Below are 24,389 nucleotides of genomic sequence, written 5' to 3' on the forward strand. Positions count from 1 at the left end.
GAATTCAGGGAGGATGGGAAATCAGGGAGGATGGGAATTGAAGGAGGATGGGAATTCATCAGCAGCTCCTTCCCAGGTGATCAGGAGGCAGGTGATGCTTCTCCAAGGTGAGTGATGGAAAATGCAGGGAGGGTGGGCTTTGAAAGGTATCCATGCCAGGGGGTCATTCAGGTTGCCCAGGTATGGGGGGGAGAAGCTGAAGAACAGATTAATCAGGAAGATTTGGGGGAAACCCCTTGAGGGGAAGTGCCTGGTGACACCTGGTGTTGGTGCTGCAGAGGCAGGCAGCACAGCCCCTCATGGATGCCCTGAGGAGGGAGGGGGATGCCATCATCCCCAGCTCTGACTCTGGCACTGAAATGTGAATTGCAGCACAAAAAGAACTACGTTTCCCAGTTTCCCTTGCAGCCCAGGGGAATAAGCAATTGGAAGATTTAAATAGACCAGGCCAGAAGCAACCAACCTTTGGCACAATGTTTTTCCCTCCTCTTCTTCATATCTATTGGCTGTCCAACCTTTTTCCCTGGCACTGGAGTGGCTGCCAAGCCTGGCATTAATTTTCCTTCCAAGCTTGCTAGGCCCATGAAGTAAACAGCCATGTGCATTCCTTACTCTATATTTAACAGCTGCAGCCTGTGCTGGGGGCAACTGCAACAGAGGGGAACCTTTGTGGCTTCCCAAATTCACAGCTTGTGAGGGTGGGAGTGGGGGAAGCTTTCTGCGGGGACAAGAGGGATTTCTCTCCTTGCCGGTATTTGCAAAGCAGGTTGCGTTAAAGAGAGACTGCAATGCCAGCATCCCAGCCACGCTCCAGGGCCAGAGACAGGAACAATGTCCTCAACAGGGCTGAGTTCCTGTCCCTGAACCAGCCCTTGAAGGGGAACCAGGAGGGCAGGAGCTCCAGCAGGAAGCAGAGCGGCCAGGCCGGGGCAGCCGGTGCCCAGAGCGGCGGCCCCAAGGAGCGGCGGCAGTCGCAGCAGCTGCCCGAGGAGGATTGCATGCAGCTCAACCCCTCCTTCAAGGGAATCGCCTTCAACTCGCTGCTGGCCATCGATATCTGCATGTCCAAGAGGCTGGGGGTGTGTGCCAACAGAGCCTCCTCCTGGGGGGGTGCCCGCTCCATGATCAACCTGCTGGGGATAACAGGGCACGGCATCCCCTGGATCGCGGGCACGCTCATCTGCCTGGTGAAGAGCAGCACGCTGGCAGGCCAGGAGGTCCTCATGAACCTGCTGCTGGGTGAGTGGCAAACCTCCCTCCCTGCTGGGGAAGCCCAGCCCTCCTCACAAGGGACAGCAGCAGTGCTGGGACTCCTCCTCTGGCTGCTCCCGGCATCAGAAGTGGTCGGGAAGCAGGGAGTGACCTTTAGGGTGAATGCTGCACTTACTGGCCCTCCTGGTCCCAGGGGCTGGGGGTCATGGATGGCACAGGAAGGTGTCTAAGAGGGGTGCAGTGACCATGGAAGCTGGGGACAGCCGTGGGGCACGGACAGGCCCCTGGTGCTGCGTGGGGCAGGGTTGTCCAGTCAGACTGGACAGTGTCCGTGGTGGGAGGGTGGATACCAGCAGTGGTGTCTTTTATTTAATCTGTGGTCATCTGCCTGGTGTTTGATAGGGTATCATAAAGATCTTAGTCCCTAATATCTGGATTAATTCCTGAGGGTGTTATTTCCATCCCCTTGCCACCTTCTTGACCAGATTCCATGTGATGTGAGTCCTGTCACCTTCCCTGCTGCAGTTTGCTCTCACATCCTCCTTCCCTTGGGTACCTTTCTTGCTGCTGTCCCCGTTTCCATGTGCTAATGTGACCCAGAGGCTGTGTAGGCAGGCTGGGATCCCTCTGGCTCTCCTGCTAGTCCTTCCTTGCATGGTGGTGGTCAGTGTCCCTGTTTCTGGATGTTTTGGAGGGTTTGGCTCCTCCATTGACCAGGACCCACCCTGGTGTCCCACCAGTGACCAGGATGAGCTCTGGCTGTGACTTGCTTAGATCCTGTCCCCAACCTGCCCAGGCCACGTGTAACTGAGGACCTTGCTCTTCTTGCTCCTCTGCCCTTTGGCACAGGATCCAGTTATCCTGTTTTTCCTTGTGACTAAATACCCTCTCCTCTGGCTGTGACCCACCCTGGTGTTTCACCCTCCCTAAAAACTCAGCAATCCCACTTCTGGTTGGTATGAGAAATTGAAAACATTGGATTTAGACCCTTTCTTCTCAGGGAGCATTTTGAGAGGCCACAGGGACACTTTATTTCGCAGGCACCACAGGAAAGGGACGTCCTGTCTGCAGGGGCTGACTGTGACGTGGCCCAGCTCAGCAACCCCAGGTTTTGGGGTTTTTTTCACAAGAAGTTCATCCTTCAGAGAGGGTGGAGACTAACCTGGACTGGCTTGAAAAGCACAGTGGGAGCTGCCTTTTCTCCCCTGTGCCTTTGGAGGAGACTGTGCTGGTGCTGTGACATCTCCTGGGGGGAGGCTGTGGTGGGAAGAGGCCAGAATAGCTCCAGCGTGATGCAGAACCCACTGACATCAGCAGCTCCTGCAGGGGCTCCTCAGGGCTGGGGTCAGCCCCTCCTGGGAACACAGGAGCCATCCAAAAGGGCACGAGGATGAAATAGCAGGTGACTAACAGCAACCAGCACAGCCTCCAGATGTCTCTTGACCCAAGAGCCTCTGACGGGGCTGGAGCCTGAAAACTCTGACTGCTTTGACTCCAGAATATTTGAGATCCTTGCAAAGAGCTGGTGCCCCTTCTGGCTTAAAAACAAGGAAGGTTTTCTCACCCTTCTGTTACTATATGAAGAGGACAAATGCAAAGCCACTTCAGGGTCATGTTCTAACTTTGTGGAGTGGTGGCTGGGAGAGCTCATCCCTGCAACACTACCCACATCTCCAGGTCTCCTGAGCTCCAACATGGTGCCCAGGGACAAGCTGGGGGTTCTGGAGCACTGCATCCTTGCCTAGACACACTACTCCCACTGCCAGGACAGGAAATAGTTAACTGGTGTGAAGGACCAGTTCCATAGGTCTGGCAATTCCCAAAGAGCCCCACTGCTCCCTCTGAAAGGACAGCAGTGAGTGGTGGGGCTGGCCAAGGTGCCCTCAGCCTCTCTTGCCAGAGCTTCTGCAGGAGGACTGGTGTCATCCCCCAGAGCAGATCTCTTGGGCTGGTATTTAAGATTGCAGTCAGAAACTCTGAGTGTTTGAGTAGCTGCTGCCATGGTATCTGCACTGCTGGTGGAGAAGGAGCCTGGGGCTGCTGGACCTCGATGGGTCCCCAAGAAAAGTGGGGTCTTGTGTAGACAGGAAGGTCATGGCACCTCTGCTGCATCTGGCATCCTTGGTCCCTCTTGCTGCTGCTTTCCTGTGGTTCAAATCCACCAGGATATGGTTTAAAGCCCTCCTGTTTAGGCGCAGGCCAAAGGGAAGGGAAGGGAACCTCCTGGTGTTCCCCTGCTGGAAGGGGGAAGCTGGGGCTGTCTGTGGCACCCCTTGAGTGCCTCCCCGGGCTCTCCTCCCTTCCCCGGCTGGCTGAGGGTTTGATCCATCAAGCAGAATTTCTGATGCAGTCTCTGGGCAGGCAGCCAGCCCATCATAGAGCACTTGTTTAGGATTTGCAATCAGGCTTCCCAGGCTAGGAGACAGGAGACTGCTGGAGGGGGACTGGGAGCCTGGCAGCAGCACCACTGCAGATGGAGGAGGAGCTCCCACCAGGGCTTTGCCAGCACTTGTGGGGGCATTTCAGGTGAGGGGGTCTGACCCTGGGATGCCCCATCCATCCCCTCTGCAGATGCTGATTAACAACCCCAAGCAATGTTTTCCCTCCATGTTTGTCATCTGTGATGGAATTTATTGATTCCCCTTCTCACAGTGATCCTTTCCAGCAAATGCCAAACCAGCCAGAGAAGCACACACAGCCTGTTACTGAAAAGATGGGAGAAAGCAGATATCTGTGCCCACTGTAAAAATCCCTCTGCCAGGACATGCTTTCAGGAAGATTGTCTCAGCATCAGCAGCCCTGGCTGAGCAAAAGTCAGGGAGAAGCTCTACAACCCCTTGGCTAAATTGATAAAATCATAACCCAGGAAATCCCCCAGTTATAAAGTTCATTTTATTTGTCTGCCATTGTTGGAACTTTTAGGGCTATTCAAGCTTTTCTCTGCAATCACAAGGGTTTCCTGAAAACTGAGGTGCTTGGAAAGTAATTTGAACTTTGCAGTTGGGCTTGCAGGGGGAAAGCAGTTATAAAACTTTCAGTAAAATGCCCAGATCTGCTTCAGAACCAGACAGAAATTCCATTAAACCCTGGGGGCAGCAGTACCTCGGTTTCTGGTTCTGATCCATCTGGTGAGGATGTGGATCCAAATTTAGTGATTCATTGACTGCAAAGCCAGCAAAGAACATTTGGATCATCGATCTAACCCACGGCAAAATACAGGCTGTAGCACATCCCTTAATTTATTCCTGTTCAATTTGTTAAGGGAAAAAACCCAAACACTCAATCTGATGTGCAGTTACAAGTGAGGGTGAACTTGTCAGAGCCATTTCTGTATTACTGCAGTGGTTGGGATTCTCACAAGAGCTTTTAGTTGGACTCTCCCCTTCATTGCGTCTCCATACCCTTCTCTCTCCAGCTGAACAGCCCTTCCAGCCATCATCTCTTCTGCCTTTCAGTATTTTGGATAGTGCTCAAGTAATTTCTTCACCACCTATTTATTAAGCTAAACAGATTGATCTTGTTAAACTGATGGTCATTGCAGATCCAGGCACCTTGTCACTGCAGAGGGGATGGAATGTGGTCACTGGGGATGGAATGTGATCACTGGGGATGGAATGTGGCCACTGGGGATGGAATGTGATCACTGGGGATGGAATATGGTCACTGTGGATCGAATGTGGTCATTGGGGATGGAATGTGATCACTGGGGATGGAATATGGTCACTGTGGATGGAATGTGGTCACTGTGGATGGAATGTGGTCATTGGGGATGGAATGTGATCACTGGGGATGGAATGTGGTCATTGGAGATGGAATATGGTCAGTGGGGATGGAATATGGTCATTGGGGATGGAATGTGGCCACTGGGGATGGAATGTGGTCTCTGGGGATGGAATGTGGTCACTGGGGATAGAATGTGGTCTCTGGGGATGGAATGTGGTCACTGTGGATGGAATATGGTCACTGGGGATGGAATATGGTTGCCCACCCAAGGTGGTCACTCTAGTGAGGCCCCACTTTTGTGTTTACAGCCAAACCCCTGCTGTGTTAAGCTATTTGCCATCCAGCTGGTGCCTTTGCTGTTGGGAGGCACCTGCTTGGGTCATCCTTGCATGTGAAATTGTGTTTGTGCTTGGTTTGAAGGAGCAGGAATGGTTCTGCTCTCTGGAACAGGCACCCAGGCTAGGAGAAGAGAAAATCCCTTGTCCTCTGTTTGCTTGCTGTCTCAGTGACACTGGGCCTGGTGCTCAGCCATCTCCAGCTGGCTCTGCATCCCCTTGGAGGGCAGGATGGCTCTTTGGAGCTGTCACTGAGCATTTATCCCATTAAATACAGCACTGCCTCAGGGTGTGGGTGTATCAGCGAGCAGTGTCAGGCTGGGGATGGGTCAATGCCACAGGAGGAGCAAAGGAGGGAGCCCAGGGCAGCTTTTCCATTCCTGGAGGTCAGCAGGGAGGAAGTTCTTGATCTGTCCAGCCTTCTTCCTGAATATTGACCTAGCTTTACTCTGACCAGAAGCCAAGCCATGACATTCTGAAGCATTCCCTGCAGACCCCCTAAGAAAGAAAATTATAAATCCATAAATATGGTCAGGACTCTGTGGTCCCATCCTGGCAGCTTCCAAGCAAGACCAGATTTACAAGAAATTGGTGGATTAGGAAGGAGAAAGAGAAAAATGCCTTCCCCAAGCCCCTTGAGACCCCAGTGACCCTGTTCTAACAATACAGATGTGCTTCAGGTATTGTCCTGCTTCTCTATGGAGGATGAAAAATGCAGACAGTGCAGCCTGGTGCTGGTAAAGGTCACGGGGTAGATGAGATGCCCAGGCAGTGCAGAGGAGCTGATCCTGTCAGCTGAGCCTCAGGGCAGCCCAGGCCCAGCAGAGAGGCCGGGGAGCTGCAGATGGATCAGTCTGAATCCAGCAGAGCTTGCTCAGCCCAGAGCCCCAGAGATGGTTTGGGGCCAGATGTGTCTGTTTTTTCCCCTTTCATTCTTGCACTGTGAGAGGAGGGATTTCCTGAGCCAGGCAGGGCAGAGCACATTCCATCAGGGATGGCTAGAGCAGCTCAGGAGCTGCTGCCCTGTGGAACCATCCATCCCTCCTTGGGCAGCCTGGCACATGGAGGGGGCTCAGCTGCTGTCCCCCTCCCCTCCCAGCCCTGCCAGTGCCCACCAAGGTCTCACTGAGCCCACCAAGGTCTCACTGAGCCAGCAGCACGTCTGCCCAGTGAGGTGGAAACCTTTCAGTGCCAAATAACCCACCATGAGTGACCCATGGAAGGTGCCAGGCAGAGGGAACAGCGCAGATGCCCCTGCATCCAGCATTTAGACACAGGTCCAGCCTGGCATTAAACATTCCCCTTCAGCACTCCAGGCTGCTAATCTGCCTCTGTTCTGCCCAGATACAGCAGCTGAAGCCCGTGGTCTGTGGTGGGTGCTGTGCTCAGCCTTCATCCCTTCACAGCTGATGAGCTCAGGCATCTCTGAGCAGGCAGCAATGCCCAGCTCTGCCTCCCCCCTTCCTGCTGCCTGCAGTGTCCCCTTGCATAAAGGACAGGCAGGGACAGCCTGGCACTCATCTGGCTGTGGCTGGAGCTGGCACGGGGGTGTTTCCATGCTCTGATCAGCCCCTGGGACCAGGCAGCACCGATTTGCTCAGGTCCTGGCCGGCTGCAGGGGATGCTGCGAGCCCTGCAGGCAGCAGAGTGCAGCCCTTGGGGAACGTGCAGAGAGCTGGAATCCAACCCTGGAGCTGGAATCCAACCCAGCAGAGCCAGCAGAGAAACCGAGCCTGCATGCAGAGCAAAAGAGAAAAGAAGTGCGAGGGTTGTTGAATGGGAAGAGGGGGAATAAACATGGGAAATGAGTCATCCTTGTGTCTGTCACTGCGGGAACCACTTCCCATTGCCCCTGCCTGCAGCTCCGAGGGGACAGTGGCTGTTCCACCGGGCAGAGCTGCAGGAGCAGAGCCAGGGCAGCTCCCAGGGATGGGGGAGTGTGTCTGCCTCTAACTCGCCCTGACAGGAGCAGCGGCTGGGGAGAGCAGGGTGGGCAGTGAGGTGAGCTGGGAGGAGCAGCAGCAGCAGGGAGAGCCCTTAGGAAATCCTGCTCTGGGTCAGGATGGGGTGGGAAAGAGGGGAATCAGATGGACTCTCCTGTTTTCCTCCACTTTGAGGAAATCTCCATGCTCTAACCTGGAACAGAGAACCAGGGATGCTGGCAGAGGTACCTGATCTGGGTCCACGCTGGGAGGTGTGATGGTTGGAGACCCTGTGAGCATCACAGCATCAGACCTTTTAAAAGTTTAAATTTTTAAAATTTTAAAAGGTCTGATTTTTAAATTTTTGAATTTTTAAAATTTTAAAAGGTCGGATTTTTTAAATTTTTAATTTTTAAAATTTAAAAAATTTAAATTTTTAAAATTTTTTTTGCCAGTTTGCCTCTTTGAAAGCAATGGGGTGGAACTCCAAGCCCAAACAGCACTGAGGCCATCAAGGATCCCGTCCTTTGTGCCTGGGCCATGCTGCTGGTCCTCAGCCCAAGGCACTTTTCTTCCTCCAGCTCATCCCATGCAGTGCTGGGAGTGGCTCTGGGGTGTGCTGGTGGTTCCTGTGCTGCTGCCATGGGGTACAGGAGCATTTCAAGCTGTCAGAGCCCTTCTGGAGGCAGATGAGCCATCCTCAGGGCTGCTCAGCTCCTTTTCCCCAGCAGCACGAGCCCTTTTCACTGTGCTCCCCCTCTTGCCTGCATCTCTCCCCAGCCTGTGCAGCCCCACTCAGTATTTGATGCTGAGTTCAAATTTCCCAGCTCCCAGGGCACAGTGTTTCCAAAGGGAGAGCTCCAGGCAGCCTGTGTTTGCACTCAGGGCTGCTTCTAATCATCCAGAATATAGCAAATCTATTTTTACTCATTGTGGGGTTTTATTTTAATTAATTGCACAATTCTGCTTTCCACCATTTTATCACCTCCCCATGACCACTTACCCCACACTGATGCTTGTTCAGCCAAAAAATAACCCCCCCCTCAAACAGCAAAATGCCTGATTCATTGGCTCTTCCGTGTGTCATGCTTTTTGTCAGCTCTTACACCCAATAGTGCCATATTTGGGGACAAAGAATGGAGGGGTTCATTTCCAGAGTGGACCTCTTCCAGGTGCTGCTGACTCCACTGGAGAGAGGGTGAAGACTCTTTTGAAAGCTGCATCTTTCATTAATGCCAACGAGATAAGGCTGCAAACACACAGCTCATTTTCCAGGTCAGGGAGCCCAATGCCTGCAGGAGATTGGGGAAGTTCAGAAGGAGTAGGAGGGGGTAAGTAAGTAAAAAGAAAAAAGGAGGGGGAAAATTATGAATTCTAATTATGGAGCTGAAGAAAGTGTTTCCTGGGAGTGGTGGCGTTTGTCCAGAGTTCAGCACTGGGTGAGGGTGGGCAATGTGGGCAATACAGAATTTTCCAAGCCAGTCTTGGCCCCACACCTGGCCTCAGCAGCTGCAGTGGGGAGCACGTGGCACCTCCAGCACGCTGGCTTTGAGGCCCAGACAATGAGTTGTCCCCAGCTTGGCTCTGTGTGTGCACATCTTGTCTGAGGCACATCTGCTCCCACATTGGGGGCCTCCTGAGCTTTTGTGATGAGCTCACTCTCCATTCCTGGGCATTCACCTCCCTGTTTTCCCCTCCTCATGTGCTCAGTCGTGGTTCTGGGGGCTGACTCCAGCCTGTGAGTGTTTCTGATCCCAATCTCTGGAGAGCAGCCCTGTGTCATGCAGGCAGCCCCATGTGTGTGCAGTCACGTGGATCTGGGCTGCAGGAGCAGATGAGGCCAAGGGCTCTTTTGGCTTTCTCCTCTTTTCCTCCCCCCCTGCCCCTGGAACTGCACCCAGGTTGTTTTTCAGCTGTGGTTTTGATAACATGTTTATATAAACAGCCCAGCTGGAATCTGCCTCCCTCCCTGGAGACTCTGCCTGGCCCCAACCTGGAGCAGACCATGTCCCCAAGGGTGCTCACACCATCCTCAGCCTCCTCCAGCCTTCAGGGACAGCAGCAGAGATGCCACCCTGGGGACAGAAAGGACCTTATGGTGACAGGGGACATCCAACTGCTTCAGTTCCTTTTAAATTCAAGCTTTGGGGTTTGGTTCTGCTGCTGATGGTTCAGATTTGTCCTTGTGCCCAGCCTGCACAGGGCTCCTCTCTGCTCACCTCTCTGCTCATAATGGGCTCCTCACATTTGGCAGATAATTGTTTTCCTTTCCTTATTAATAGATATAAAATGCCTGCCCAGGGGGCTCACTTTCAGCTCATTTACTGTGCATCTGATGCCAGATGTTGGCTTTTTACAATACCAAGGTGATCTCTGATGCTAAAATTGTCACAGGCAGGACAAGACTTGCTCTTTGGTTTTGTGTTTTAAGGAAATTGTAGATGTTAATGTAGGATTTGGGGACATGGTGGTTTTGTGTTGGAAATCTGAAGGATTGTTTCCCTTAACACCAGGTCAACAGGGAAATTCCTGATTTTTTTCAGAAAAATGTGAAAGGAGCAAGAATGGGCAAAAGCTAATCGTTTCTTTAGTCTCAAATACAGCACCACCTGGATTTTACATCCAGTGATGCCTCTGGTTTAAATCCAGTTCTACCTGGCTCTGGGGGGGGGAAAGGCACGATGAAAAAAAAATGCTTCACATTAAAATGTCTTGCTCCTCTCATCCCAGCCTCAGTCAGGTGGCACTCTGCCATGCCTGCTGTGCTTTTGACAGCCCCAGGGTCCCCAGAGAGCAGCCAGTGCAGGCTGCAGCTCCTTCCATGGGCTCTCCTGGGGCTGTGCCTGCTCCAGCCTCCAGCCTGGAGGATTTGCAGGGCTCTGTGAGGCACCAGGGAAGGACAGAGCCAAGGTGGTGCTGCTGGTTTGCAGGTGGCAGGTGCAAGGCTCAGGAGCTTGGGGTTGAACAGCAGGAGCAGCCCCCAGTGCAGAGACACCGACCTGCAGCACCCGATACAGTTAACCCCTTAGTGCCCACCCGAGGAGGGAGGATTTGATGTGCATTAAGGGGAGGAAGGAAACCAAGGTCTGAGTGGGAATGTAGGTCATGGGATTGGGAGGGAATAGGGCTGGGCATGGGGCTGCTGGGCAGTGGTACTGTCTGTGGCTGTTCCTGAAGGATGGGGCTGCTGGGCAATGGCACTGTCTGTGGCTGCTCCTCAAGGATGGGCCCTTGGCAGCAGCACTGCCTGCTGATTCACCCTGCCTGTGCTGGCAGCAGCAGGAGAGGGAAGGGGAGCAGCAGAGACCCAGCACTGGGAAGGAAAACAGCAGAGATCCAGCACTGGGAAGGAAAATAGCAGAGATCCAGCACTAAAAGGGGAACAGCAGAGACCCAGCACTGGGAAGGAAAATAGCAGGGATCCAGCACTGGGAAAGGGAACAGAAGAGATCCAGAACTGGGAAAGGAAACAGCAGAGATCCAGAACTGGGAAGGGGAACAGCAGAGATCCAGCGCTAAAAGAGGAACAGAAGAGATCCAGCACTGATAAAAGGGAACAGCAGAGATCCAGCACTGGGAAAGGGAACAGCAGACAGTAGGAAGGAGAACAGCAGAGACCCCAGGGCAGTGGGACCCCCCAAGCCTCAGGGGCTGCTGTGGCTGTTTCATAAAGAAATCTCCATGAAAGGAACGGAAAGTGCAAGGGGAAGTGACAGAAAAAGCACCAGACAAGGGATTTTCTGTGGGTTTTTTTTTCTTTTAACGGCAAATTAACCCCTGGTTTTAATGCTGTCATGCCTTCCCATCCTGAAATGTGGGCAAATGAAGCTTTTTGCTTTCTGTGCATCATTTGACGAAAATCAAAGCTAGCAGTACTGAAGGCCCATTTTATTCATCTTCTGAATGAAAGGATTATTAGAACTGCTCTTTGGCTTGTTCTCCATGCCCTGAACACCTCCATGCACACATGCCTGCATCCCTCCAGTTGCCCTGACATCACCTTTGACCGTAAAAACTATTGCCAGTGCAAAATACTGACAGGCAGTGGTGAGCAGCACACATTGCTAGAGCACATGGCACTGGTGCTGCTGATCCATGGGCAGGTTTGGTGGGGAATGGTCTCTAGGGAATTTATTGAACACTGTGGAGGAGACACTGGGATCTGTTGGGGTGCACAGACTCGTTCTGGAGCCCTGGCTTGGCTTCCCAGCAATGCAATTGGTGCTGACTTCAGCAGAGCAGCTTGGGCCAGAGCCTTATCTTGGCAGCACTGGTGCATCATATCTCTGATGCTTCTGGGTTCCCAAGAATTTGATGAGTCTGGGTTCCCGAGGGAGCATCGTGGAGCTTCAGTTTCACACAGTTCTCGTCCAGGGTGAGATGGGGCTGGTGGGAAATGCAGCTGATAAGCTGAAAATCATCCCCTAAAGCACTTTGCTGGATCAGGGCTGTCTGGGGTCACTTAATGGGGTGAGGAGTTGGGCTGGGGTGATTTAGGAAGCCCAGCATGAGCAGAGCCCTGTGTGGCAGGGCAGCCCTGCAATGGTCAGCCAGGCCTGGGCTCACAGCATTTGACCTTACCAGGGAGCCAGGGTGAGTGGCTGCTCCAGGGCTCCACAGCCTGTCTGAAATCCCTCCCTCCCTTTCTCCCCACAGCCAGCCTGTCAAAAAAAAAAAAAAATCAGCAAATTGCAGACAAGCACTCTGGTGAGTGTGGGGGTCCTGGTGGGCTGCAGGCCTCCCCCTGCCTGCTGGTCACATCCAGCAGCAGCTGGACAGTCCCTGGTTGTCCTTGTCCACCCAAACCCGCTGGTGTGAGTGGCCTCCTTCCAGCTCCTTGCCAGCTGCAGCCTCAACACCTTTGTTCATGTGCCATCCCTGAACCTTTGCTCTGTGTCGATCTCCTGCTTTTTGTGGCTGTCCTGGATTCCTGCTGCTGTCCATGCCAGGGAGGAGCTGGTACCCAGATCTTTTCCTCTGCTCTATCTGCCCTCCACAGCTCTGAGAACCCAGGGCATGCCTGACCCATTGGGCAGAAGGTTCAGGGAGGTCCTGCTGTCCAAGATCCCTGCAGATGGGGGAGAAAAGCAGTCTGCCACAAGGAGAGGGTTGTGCCAGGATAAATAGCAGCCCCTTCCCAAAGCAGTGCTGGAGCTGGGGGTGGCACAGGCAGAAGGTGGGTGAGCAGAGCTGCTGTGACAGCTCCTCACTTCCAGCTCCTGCCAGGTGCTGAGCAGGCAGGTGGAGCTGCCTCCCATGTGCCATCTCATTTCCCATCCCCACCACCACCACACCCCCATCCATGCTCCTGAATCCTTGTCAGCTCTCAAGGAATGGTCTTTACCAGGGCCTGGGAGCCAAACGAGTGCCCCTAGCATTCCTGCTGAGGGAGCAGGCTGTGCTGGTGATGGCAGATACGTTCTTGTCATTGCTGCAGGGAGCTGAAATCAGCTCTCTGACTAATTAGGAGGGTTGGGGAAAAGCAGATGAGGGGATTAAAGAGAAATAAAATTGATGCTAGGAAATAGAAATGACAGTACCTGTCGGCTGGGACGAAGCGGGTGGGCTGAAGAGGAGGGAGATGTAGACAAGTGCTGATGGGTTTCACTCCTGAAGCTGTTAAGGGGGAATGTTGGTTTGGTGTAGAGAGCTGCAGCTGCAGGTGCCTGTGCCCCCACAAGCCTGGGTTTGCTGGGCTGGGAGGTGGGGTACCCCCATTGCATTTGCACAGGGAAGGGGCTGTGTGGGGTGACAGGCAGGCAGAAAGTCACAGGGAGGAAGAGGTGAGAGAAACAAGAAATGGCTCGTGGGTGTTTGGTGCTTTGGCAGAGGAAGGAGGATGGGTGGGGGATGTCTGGGAGGATGTCACCCACCCTTCAACACGCTATGGTGCTGTTTCTAACACAGGAGCCCATTTTTCTTTATTGTTCCCCTTGTCTCACTGGTTCCTAATGCTCTTTTCTTAGTGAAATCTGTCAGCATGGTGAGAAATCTGTCAGCATGGTGTGATCCCCTGGCTGCTCTGGGTAGGAGGAGGTGGTGGGCTTGGGAGAGGACAAGGGACAACCCTAGAAAGTGCTGTGGGGCACCTCTCCTCCAGCAGACTGCTCACTGCAGCCTGGTCAGCCTTGCTGCACAAGGTTTCTAAAGCATGAGGTGGAGGCAGCAACGGGAACACCCAGAGTGGGGGTTTGAGGGCCAAAAGAGTTTCAATTTTAGCTTTGCCAACTGCTCTCTTCCTGGCCAGGTGGGTCTCTCGCCTCTGTGGTTTGGGGCTCTCCTCTGTCAGATGGTGACAGTGGTATTTGCCTCATCTGTCAGATGGTGACAGCGGTGTTTGCCTCCTCTGTGGGCAAACTGGGAGGGCTGATCAACATTTGGGTGGTGACTTGAGGATGGGGAAGCTGTGTACATCTGTACCATGGACATGTCATCAGAACCAGACACAAATTTTTATTTAAAGACAATGACAATCTGTTGGGGAAGGTGAAACAGGAAAGCCTTATAAATATGATTGTCTGGCAAAAGATTTTGATAATATAGAAACTATAAGTGAGATTGAAATGAAAGCAAGCTTTGAGATACCTCAGTTACTGAACAAATGGGAAACAATGGTGTGGCTGGCTGAAGGTGATCCCCTTTTGATCAAACAATACCATCTGCTTGCAGACAGGCCCAAGGGTCAGAGCAGACTCTATTGGCTTGGCAGAAGGGGCCCAAAGAGGAGTTTTTAGGGTTTAAAATGTAACACAGTATGGTAATGTAATGATTCTTATGGGCTGTATGTAAATGCTATAGGATTTGTATCTTGTACTAGATTGGTTACTGAGAATTAGAATATTCAACACAGGAGATGATTTATTGTAGTGTAATGGGAACTTTGCTCTCTTAGCTCTTACCCCTTTTACTCTCTTATGCTTTTACTCTCTTATCCTCTCATCCTCTCTACTCCTTCCTTCTCCCAGGCCTGCTCTGAGCTGTGGCTGCAGCTCCCAGCAGGGCCCTGCACCCAGGCCCTTTGCAATAAACCCCAAATCCCAGCAGGGCCCTGCACCCAGGCCCTGTGCAATAAACCCCAAATCCCAGCAGGGCCCTGCACCCAGGCCCTGTGCAATAAACCCCAAATTCCAGCAGGGCCCTGCACCCAGGCCCTGTGCAATAAACCCCAAATCCCAAAAGGCCCCTGCACCCAGGCCCTGTGCAATAAACCCCAAGTTCCACAACCTGGCTCCAGAGATCTCTCATCTCCGTCCGTCCTGGCTGTGCTACCCCCCAACACTCCTACAACAACCCTTTAATGTTATGCCTTGAAAATTGCCCTCAACTCTGTCTCTCACTGCTCCCTCTGTGTCTCCTGTTTTGTAGCCCTGCTCCTGGACATCATGATCGTGGCAGGTCTGCAGAAGCTGGCCAAGAGGAAGGGCCCCTACGACATCACCCCTGGCCTGTTGGACTACCTGACCATGGACACGTACGCCTTTCCCGCCGGGCACGCCAGCAGGGTGGCCATGCTCTCCAAGTTCTTCCTCAACCACCTGGTCCTGGCCATCCCTCTCCGCATCCTGCTGGTGCTCTGGGCCCTCTGTGTGGGCCTGTCCCGTGTGATGATCGGGAGGCACCACATCACCGACGTCCTCTCCGGCTTTGTGTTCGGCTACCTGCAGTTCAGGCTGGTGGAGTTGATATGGATGTCTTCCAACACGTGTCAGATGTTGATATCCATCTGGTGAACGTGGAGGACTTGGAAGCTAGAAGATACTTTGAGAGTTCCCCACCCCTCCCAGTATTTTCTACGTGTTGTTTGTTGGAAGCTGTTGTAACTTCCATGAGTAGTGATGTTTTTTAATGTTGCTTCCCCACCTTTAAAAAAAAATTATTGTAATGGATTGGGTTTTAGAAATCAAGGGCCTTACCTGTGTTTTGGCCATATTCTCAAGCTCTGTTTGGACAGCAGCCTAATTAAGCTTTACAGGTGAGAGAAATGAGCTCCATGTCTGCCTTCTTTAGGTGGTTCACATTGGCACCTTGGTATGTCCTCAGGATGGGCAGTGCCTGAGAGCTTCCTGAGAAGACATTTGTGAACTTTTTAGAGGATAAATTATTTTGGCCACAGTGCTTTTTTTCTTTTTGTAAGCCCAGCAGTTGTGTCTTGTACAGAGTCAGGACACTGCTGGTGCTTTACAGATAATAAATAATCATAAAAATCCTACCCTGTTTGGTTCTTATCATGAGGGAGGGGAGAAAACGAGCCCAGTGTGGCTTTGAGATATACAGTCAGCATGGAGCAGGTCCTGCAGTCTTTCTGCCCAAGGGGATGCTTTGGGTGGGATGGGCCTAGTTGGGTGCCCAGGACATGGAAGGAAAACCTCTTCTGTGAGGGTGCAGGAGGAGTTTTTGCTCTGGTAAGGGGCACATAATGCCTTGATGTGGTGCTGTTTCTTCCCATTATTGACAAGTGGCCTCCTTGAAGCCTGGTGGATTCTTATCCAGGGTGATTGCCATGCTCAGTGTGCTGTCTCCTAAATGGATCCCCCCCGTCAAAAGTGCCATAAGAAAATCTCATATTTTGAACAGAATGTTCCAGTTCTCTGTGGTCTAGCTGTCTCTAGAAGACAGTTTGATGCTTGGCATGTGATGGATACTATCAGACATCTTTCCTAACTGGATGAATCCTGCAGAATGGAGGGGTCCTGTCATCATTGTGCTCCTGTGGATCCCAAGAAAAATTCACCAGGCTTGCAAGGCCAGGGAGGAGTGAGCTGGGACCTGTGCTGTCATCTCACCCTGCACGTTGGGAGGCCTCTTCCTCCAGGGGCTGGTGAGAAGAAGACATTCAGCTAATGACTGTTGCAAGCTGCTGACATTTGTTGCTATTTGATGATTAATATGAAAAGAAGCTGAACAGAAAATCTATCCCTGGCATGTGTCTCCAGCTGGGATGTCAGCACAGAGCCCTGGGAGCTGCCGGCTCCGAGGCTGGAGCAGGAGCGTGCTGAGGGGGCATCCATGTCCTTCCAGCACCAGCCTCCCACGGAGCTCACAGATGAGCTGTCCCCTGGGAAGGGCTGTCACCACCGAGCGTGTTGGGAAATGGGAGAGCTCAGGGTTGTCCCTGGAGGCTGCAGCAGCAGCAGGCAGAGCAGCGGGGGTGGCAGGTGCTGTCCTGCTTCCCTCCTGCTGCTGTGTGTGGGAGCAGGGATGTGCCACCCTCCCAGCAGGGCTTTCCTTTGCCAGCCTCCTTCTCCTGCAAAGATTTCTGTGAAGGAGTGAGCTGTGGTGCTTTTTCTTCCTTCCAGGCATTATTACACGTGGCAGAGTTTATCCTCATCCCTAGTAAGGGTGGCAGCATGTTCTGAGCTCTGGCTGTGGGTGATGCACCAATGTGCAGCTGGAGATGACAGGTTCCTGAAGGGGCAGGGAGCAGGGATTGCCTCTTCTCCCATGGCTTTGTGGGAAATTCTCACTTTGTAGCTCCAGAATTTACTGAACCTTTGCAAATAGGTTGGATGGATTCTTCAGCTGTGTTAGCGGGTCCAGGTTTCCTTGCACTTGTGTTGTCTTCTCTTGGAATATCCAGGGTGGCAGAATGGCTTTGTAGGAGTTGCTCCTGATCTTTGCTGGTGTAATCAGGAGAGCGTGGCCTGGAGAAGCTGCCACTGTGGGTTAGATCAGCTGAGCTGGTCTCAGCCCAGCAAAGCAAGGCTGGAGAGCAGGGGGAGGTGAGCTGGGGCGATTCCCAGGGGTAAGTTGGGATTCACAGGCTAAGGCTTTCTCCCACAGAGAGTTTCTCCAGGGAATCTTCCTCCTCAGCCCCCTGCAGCCTGTGCCCCTTATCCCTCACAGTGCTTCAGCGCCCTCAGCAACTGAAGGGAAGCTTTTGGGAGACCTTGCACAAGATGCGAGTGAATTTGGGCACAGAGGCAGCAGGAGAGCCTTGCCTTAGCCATGGCTGCCCTCCCAGCAAGCCAAGACATTCCTGATCCCTCTCTCTCTGCCTGCCACGCTGAAGGTACTGCTCAGAAACAACCAGCATCGCTGTGGAGAGAAGCAGCTTCTGTCTCTATAGCAACAGCAGAGGATGGTGGGTGCCTGTCCCCTGTCCCTGGGAGCTGGAGCAGGACACTGGGGCTGCTCTGTGCCCATGCTCACCGTGGAAGTGTGGGGAGACAAAAAGCCAAATGGTTTGAGCTCCTTCAGGATGGTCCAGGATTGTGAGTGTTTTGCCTGAACCTTCAGATCCCCAAATTCAGCCTGTGAGGTGTGGGAGGTCCTTCCAAGCCAAGACCTGTCCAACCAGAAGGATCAAAGAAGTCCTGACCATGGCATCTTCTGCCTTTCATTTCATCTAAGAGATTAATTCAGAAAATGGCCAGGAGGAGACAAGTGCAGTGTGTGGGCTGGGGACTGCTGCCATCAGCACTCCACCGGGAGAGTCCCAGGCTGCTGTAGTGATGATTTCGTGTGTGATCCTGCAGGGGACAGTGAAAGGCCCCTCCTCCTCTTACCCTAATGCTGATTATGCTCAGCAGCAGCAAAAAGAGATTTTAATTTATTAAATTCAAAAAAAAAAAAAAAAAAAGGGTTCCAGGGCCAGGGCAAGTAGCAAATCTGGATTATATCTTCGGGCATATGTGGCAATCACGCCTGGGGTGTTTAGTTCTCCTCTCCTATCCTCAACCTAAGCTGGTGTTTTATTCCTGACAAGCTGTTTTGTACATTTGTGGCTGGGGCTGTGCTGAATGAAGGCAGGACAAATCCTTTCCCACATCAGGGCTGTGCTGCCCTCCTGCCATGGCAGGGTCCTCTCTGTCCCCCAGGACTCACTCATTGTCTGTGTCCATCCCAGGATGAGGCAGCTGAAGGGGAGGGACCTGTGGGACATGCTGCAGGGTGGGTTGGCAGATTTGAGGATGGAGGGGAGAATTAGAAAGGCTGTCACACAGGGTCTCCCAGCAGTAGCACAGGTGTGGCTCTAAGAACCCAGAAACTGGGTTTTCTTGGGCAAACACACTCTTTTTGTTCAGCCAGGATGTCTCTAAGGGGGATGCAGGGACCCGTGGGTTTATCTGGCTCCCAGGAGCTCAGTGCAGCAGCCCCAGCTCTTGTCACAGCCCTGACACTGCTCCCTGCAGCACCAAGCCCTACAGGATGTCCCTGGCAGCCACAAACTCACTTTTGAAGCACTAAGGTTTCATTCCAATTAGGGGGAATCACCTGCATGGTTTTCAGTTAAGATTTTTAATTAAAGTGCTAATTAACCATGTCATTTCCAGGCTACACGTTTAATATATTGGGCAAAGCCTAAGGAAATGGGACAGTGTCTCCCCTTCACACATACATATTCCAGAGAGTGCTGCAACATGAAATACACAAATATAGATGATGCCTTTTATGTGATTTTGGTGACCTGAACCAGAGGTGCAGCCAGTTCTTGCCTCAGCACACTGCACTTCAGGCAGAGACATGGACAGGTATGCTGCAGGTGGGAGCAGGTGACCGAAGAGGTGTTTTTCTTTGGTGCTGACCCAAATGCCTGGCTGATGTGCCTGTGTCTGCTCAGTTTAGGGGTGCTGCTGGGGCTCTGCCCCCCAGACAGGCAGGGATGGGGGTGTTTCATTCCGTGCCTCGCTGGGAGCAGCAAAGATCTCGGTGCTCGTTGGCTCCCCAGGACACAGGAGTCAAAGCGGATTAAAGGTCCCTCGGCTGATCACATTTATTTCATTATTTGAGTGAAATCCCTTGTAAATACCGCCTCCCTCCCCTTTTCTTTTTATAAAAATAGAAGGCACGAAAGAATTGGAGATTTAGGAAAAGTTAATCACAGGAGTCGCTTGAAATCCATTAACCTCACACAGCCTGAGCGAGGCTGATCCGTGCCTGAACCCTGCTGCAGAGAGGAGATGCTCAATGGCCTGGGGGGCCCCCAATCTCCCTAAAAAAAGAACTTTCCCTGAAAAATACCTGGTTCTTAGCCGGCTGGGTGGTATTACAGCCTTTGTTCACAGTCTGGCCGTGATGAAGTGCTAATTGCAGTGTTGGAACAAATTGGCTGAAGCTCCCAGGAGGCTCCAGAGCTCTGGGATCACGTGTGGGAACCCTGCAGCAGATGCTGCTGGCCAGCCTGTGGGCTCAGGGCCATTGGAAATGCCAGTGCTCTTCCCTTTACACTGTGATTCCTCTGAGCTTCTCTGGAGGATGGGACTTGGGCTTTGCAGAGGGATCTACCCCAGTTTTTCTAACAAATTGCAGACAGGTGCAGCTGGTTTCCATTCCTCAGAAATTGCCCTGAGTCCCATCCCTCCAATATCCCCACGGCCTTGGGACTCTCTCTGATTTCCTCTCTTCTCCCAGGACCAGTTTTGTGCAAGACCATCAGTGCTGGTAAGCCAGACCTGCAGAAATTAATTAAATGAAAAGCAATGGGAACAGAAGCTGAGAACTAAAATGATGGATGTTCATGCAACACTTGCCCAGAGCCCAAAGTGCTCTGGGCATTGGGTGATGTTTGTTTCCAGCCAAGGAGGTGTGCAACAGTTAAACACACTCAATGCAGTGTGATTAAAGAATCAGCCTCTGGTATCTGGGTGTGGGTGCCATCTCTCCATTGCAATGTGCACCTTGGAGCTGCCAGCACTGGTTTGTCATGGATTGCTTCTCCTGGCTGTGGGGGGCTTTATTTGCTTTAAATCCTACCCCTTGAGTTGTGTATTAATAGCACAATAATGCATCCCCTTGTGTCCAGCACCAGCCAGGGGTTATATAAAACACAGATTAATGGGAATCAGCAAAATGCAGGAGCATGTGGAGGGATGCCATGAGGATGCCTTGGAAGGGGAGGCAGGAGGGAGGTGGCAGGTCCAGAGGGTGCAGAAGGTGGCTGAGTGGGTTCAGAGCACTTCCTGGCAGGATTTGCTCCAGTAATTGTTCTGCAGCCCCCCATTCAGGCCATTTCCTGAACCAGCATGTCTGTGATCAGGGGTCTTTTGTCTCTGGGTCATAACAAGAAGGCAGAAAGGGGGCCTGGGAATTTGAGTGGAAATGGCTGCTTTTTGCCGTTTTTTTTTTTTTTTTCCCTAGCTGATATGCAACTGCAAGAAAGCAAGCATAGTACAGGCAGGAAGATGAATGAACAAGCACTCGTCCAGAGGAAAATCTTTCACAAGGGGTAAATGAACCTCTATTCCCAACATGGCTTGTTTCTCCTCTCCCATCACAAAAAGCAAGGTGATACTTGGGGTTAAGAAAGGCTGAGAATTCTCAGGAGGTCCTTTCCCCTCTGTGGGAGATCAGGGCTGGTTTCCAGGGACCCCATGCACAACCCACAACAGCAGTTCCTCACTTTGGGGCAGAAAAGCTTCCCCTTACAGACTCCTCAGCCCAGAAAAACTCAAGATGTGCTGGAGGGGCGGCAGGGACACTGATCCAAACCCCTCCTGCTGCTGTTCCTCAGAGCAGGGCAGGGCAGGAGAGAGGGAAAGCAACAGGTTTCTGGGCACCTGCCTCAGATGTGACCTTCCCTGGGACAGCCTGACCCGGCAGCTCTGCCCTCCCCACGGGAAGATGCCTCCCAGCCCGGGAGGAAGGCACAGCTGGACTCCAACCATCAGTCACGTTCCAGCGGGAAGGGTTTGTATGGCTTGTGGGATTCCTGGTGGGGTGGCTTTTTTTTCAAAGCCTCCTGCAATAACAGCAACCGTTGCTCAGCTTCCTTTCTAGATAACCTCTTTCCTGCTGCCCAACATGCTTATCTGCTGCAGACAGGCTGGCAAGATGAACCGGAAAGCTGATACCTTATCTCTCCCTCTCAAGGAGCCTATTTAAGTGCTGGAATGTGTTGAGATGGTTAATGATTGTTAAAATCCAAGTGGGGAACATGGACCTCAGGACAGGTCCTGCTGGGAGGGACCACTTAGTCAAAAAGGAGACTTGAGGGACTACAGACTTTTCAGGCTCTTCTATCTTTTATCTGCCAAAAGATGCATCACCTAAAATGTAAAATATTTATTTAGAACTAAAAGGTATAGAGTGAGTTTCTGGCTAATCTGGGGGTTACCACTGCAGGCTGCTTGCAACTCAATGAGGTTTGCTGTGTCCCTTGGATATGGTTTTATCTGTGTCTCAGTTTACTCACTGCAGGAAATCCACTGCTGTGAGTCTGCCCTGCAAGGGATGCAGGGTGTGATTCCTCGCTCACCCTTTAATCTGACTGCTGTGGGAAGCAGCAAGATGCTCACACATTCATAAAGGTAAATAGGATTGGAGAGCTATCGGGCTAATTGAAATGAACGGGGCTCAGCGGCTCAGGCAGCCTGATACAATGAAATGAGACCTCTCTGGGGACACAGGAGTCAAGCAGAGCTTCAGCACTTCACTTTTTTCAGCCACTGCAAGTGGCAGCTACAGCAACAGCAATTGCAGGCGATGGGATTTGTGCGCTGTGACAGGAGAGGGGCCAGGGAACACCGGCGTGGCCGGGGTGATGTCTGTAACAGCTGCTGGGGATGGATGAGAGGCTTATTTTGGTCCTGACCTGGGTGAAAAAATAGCTGTTGGAGCTGTTGCCAGCCTGAAACACCCTGCCAGCAAGAGCCAGAGTGCTCTTCTTCCTCATAGGCAACTGTGTTCCAGCACACCCGGGGGTGGGCAGGATGGGGAAGGGGGAGCAGGGCCAGGGAAATCCTCACACCCAGGTTGTGGGGCTGAGGAGCTCTGGCAGTGCCCAGATCCCAGCCTGATAGGAGCAGCTTGTCTGTGTGAGAGGGGTTCCTGCACCCCCTGCCCTGGCAGCCCCCTTGAGGGCCAGGCTCAGACCTGGGGATGGTCCTTTGCCACTCCATCTGCTCTTGGACCGTGTTTGTGAGAGAGAAGCTGTTCAGCTGCAATGCACACTGCTACCATGGGCTGCTGCATCTGAAAGTTAATCTGTTCCACATCACCGACTACTTTTCCATAGTGATGCATAAGGAATCACCCCAGAGCAGAGCTCAGCCTGTCTCAGCCAAGAGCTTCAACAGGAGCACAGGTGATGCTGTGGCAGCCAGGCTGGGACAATGTGCTTTCTGGGAGGTCTGATCCCATCCCAACCTTGTAGAGCTGCCCTATCCCCGAAGCTTTTCATCCCCTGCAAAACTCCTGAAATTAGATACTGAAATGCAAGATCCTCCAAATTCTCTTTGAATCTTATGAGGTCCTTGGCTGCATCCTGTTGGGTAGGAGCAGATGCCAGCCTCAGTCACAGCCTTTTTGGGGGTTGCACAGGAAGTAGGATGGGAGGCCTGTTGTACTCATTTTTCTCTCCATGATGTGATTTGTTCACACTGATAAGGAACAGAGCTGTTATGGCTGCTATGTCCTGACATAGCTGATCAATCCTGTGTGTCTCTGCCCCTGCCCTCCTTGTTTAATTCCTTTAGGACAGCACTTGTATTTTTGGGGTCACTACAGCTCCAGTCCAAACCCTTGATCCCTGCTGGCTGCAGTGACTGTCAGGATGGGGCCGAGCTGTCCTGCAGAGAGAACGAGGCCATCTTAGCAGTTGTCCCTGTCAATGTAAAAAGTAGGAATGAGGGAGATCCATCTGAGCTGCTCGGCGCCTGTCTTGTGATCCTGAAACCCAAGAGCCCCCCCTGACTCAGCAGGTTATTAATAACCCCCTGGCTGTGCTCCCACCGCAGCGCCTGCCAGCCCTGGCACCGCCTGCCTCTGCTCCGTGCTGAAGTGAGATGCACATCCCAGGCAAGGGCAGGAGCTCCTTCCTGCCAGCCCACACACCCCATGCTCACCCAGGGGCTGGGCAGGAATGGTGTGAGGCTCATGGAGGGATCTGGAGAGACCCAAGGCCTCTGTACCTCCTGCAGCACAGGAGAGGCTCCTGCTGAGCTCAGCCTCTTTGCATCTTTGTCCCACATCCTCTGGGTTTTATGTCTGTAATCAGTTCTGCCCAGGCTGCAGGATGGGTGAGTTTGGCCTCCTGGAGTGTGGCATCAGCAGTGCCACCTACCCGCTCCCTAGGCTGGGACACACTGGGGAGGGGGTAGGTGGCACTGCTGGGACACACTGGGTGTCCCCAGGCTGCTGCAAACCCTGGTGGCCCTTGGCCCCTGTGTCTGTTTGGACAGGACAGGGTCTGCCAGCCACTGAGTTTCCATCTGTCTCTGCTGAACCTTTTCTGTGGTCACAGCCTTTTCCTCCTTTGCTCCTCTTCCCAGGCTTGTGAGGGCAAAGCAGATGAGTCACAGATCCCTTGGAGATGAGCTGAGGGGAAGGAATGGCACCTTCAACAAAGCTGTGGTGATGATGCAATCTGACTTTGGTCAGTTCCAACGGGAGCACCCCAGCCTGCTGGGGGTTCCTGCCAGCCCTGGTGGGCACAGACCAGGGCTGCCCAGGTTTCTCGTGTCCGGGGTGGGCTGTAGCACACCCACATCCCCATCACATCACACAGAGAGCCCTGGCCGCAGGGGCTCAGCAAAGCTGCGGGGTGGTTTGATGTGAAGATGAGTCCGGCTGTGCTCGCCAGGGCTGCTGCTCACTCGCCAGGTTCGTCAGCGCTGCCTGGGTTCCAAATAGCAAAGCAGAGGTGCCCACAGCACCCGGACAAACCCACTCCCACGTGGCACAGCATCTGCTCGACACCTTGGCTGCCTCAGCGCGGGGTGTGAACCTGGGCTGTCCCCCCGACACTGAGGGCGGAGATGCGGAACGGCGCTGGCCGCTGCCGGGGCCACCCTGCGAGCCCTGCCGGGACTGGGGACACCGGGGACACGGGGCAGAGCGGGGCTCGCCCGCCGGCGGCTCCAGGCTGGGTTTGTCGCTCCATCTAGTGGGGACGCGGCGGGATGTCGCCGCCGCCCCGCAGAGGGCAGCCCCGGGACGGCGATGCCCCGACCCCTGCGAGCCCCCGAATTCAGGGAATTGTGCTTTGTGCCCCCACCACAAACCAAAATCCCGTGGGATGTTACACCCCGAGCCATGGGGCCGTTCCCGAAGGGAGCAGGGATACAGGGATGGAGACACAGGAGGGATGGAGCTTTTGGGGCTGATGCTTTTCCCTGAGCTTTTGGGGCTGTGTTTTCCCTGAGCAGAGGTGGTCAGCACCCACTGAAATATTTAGGAATTGTGTTAATAATTAAAGAAGAAGCTGAGCTCAAAAAGGACCACGTGTGATGTCCTGAGACGGAAGGGACAAATCTAGTCA

At 52.9% G+C, this 24,389-nt stretch overlaps 1 protein-coding gene across 2 annotated transcripts; it reads left to right on the forward strand.

Annotated features, from left to right (window-relative positions):
* On the forward strand, positions 1-15,401 carry PLPP7 (phospholipid phosphatase 7 (inactive)). Of its 2 annotated transcripts, XM_005495231.4 has the most exons (3): positions 1-107; positions 767-1,239; positions 14,558-15,401. In XM_005495231.4, the coding sequence occupies exons 2-3, from the start codon at positions 789-791 to the stop codon at positions 14,920-14,922; spliced, it is 816 nt and encodes a 271-aa protein (XP_005495288.1). In that variant the 5' UTR covers positions 1-107; positions 767-788; the 3' UTR covers positions 14,923-15,401. The 2 variants fall into 2 exon arrangements, with proteins under 2 accessions (XP_005495288.1, XP_074412637.1); XM_074556536.1 differs by lacking the exon at positions 1-107 and having other exon boundaries at positions 501-1,239.
* Positions 15,402-24,389: the final 8,988 nt, after the last annotated feature.

This window comes from Zonotrichia albicollis, chromosome 21, assembly GCF_047830755.1.
Source record: "Zonotrichia albicollis isolate bZonAlb1 chromosome 21, bZonAlb1.hap1, whole genome shotgun sequence".
NCBI classification, from domain to species: domain Eukaryota; kingdom Metazoa; phylum Chordata; class Aves; order Passeriformes; family Passerellidae; genus Zonotrichia; species Zonotrichia albicollis.

What these genes read in the sequence shown, in the direction of transcription:
- PLPP7 (XM_005495231.4), top strand. Translation starts at nt 789, where the DNA reads ATGCCAGCATCCCAGCCACGCTCCAGGGCCAGAGACAGGAACAATGTC. An exon ending in CCTCATGAACCTGCTGCTGG is followed by an intron (nt 1,240 to 14,557) that starts GTGAGTGGCAAA and finishes CCTGTTTTGTAG; the next exon opens with CCCTGCTCCTGGACATCATG.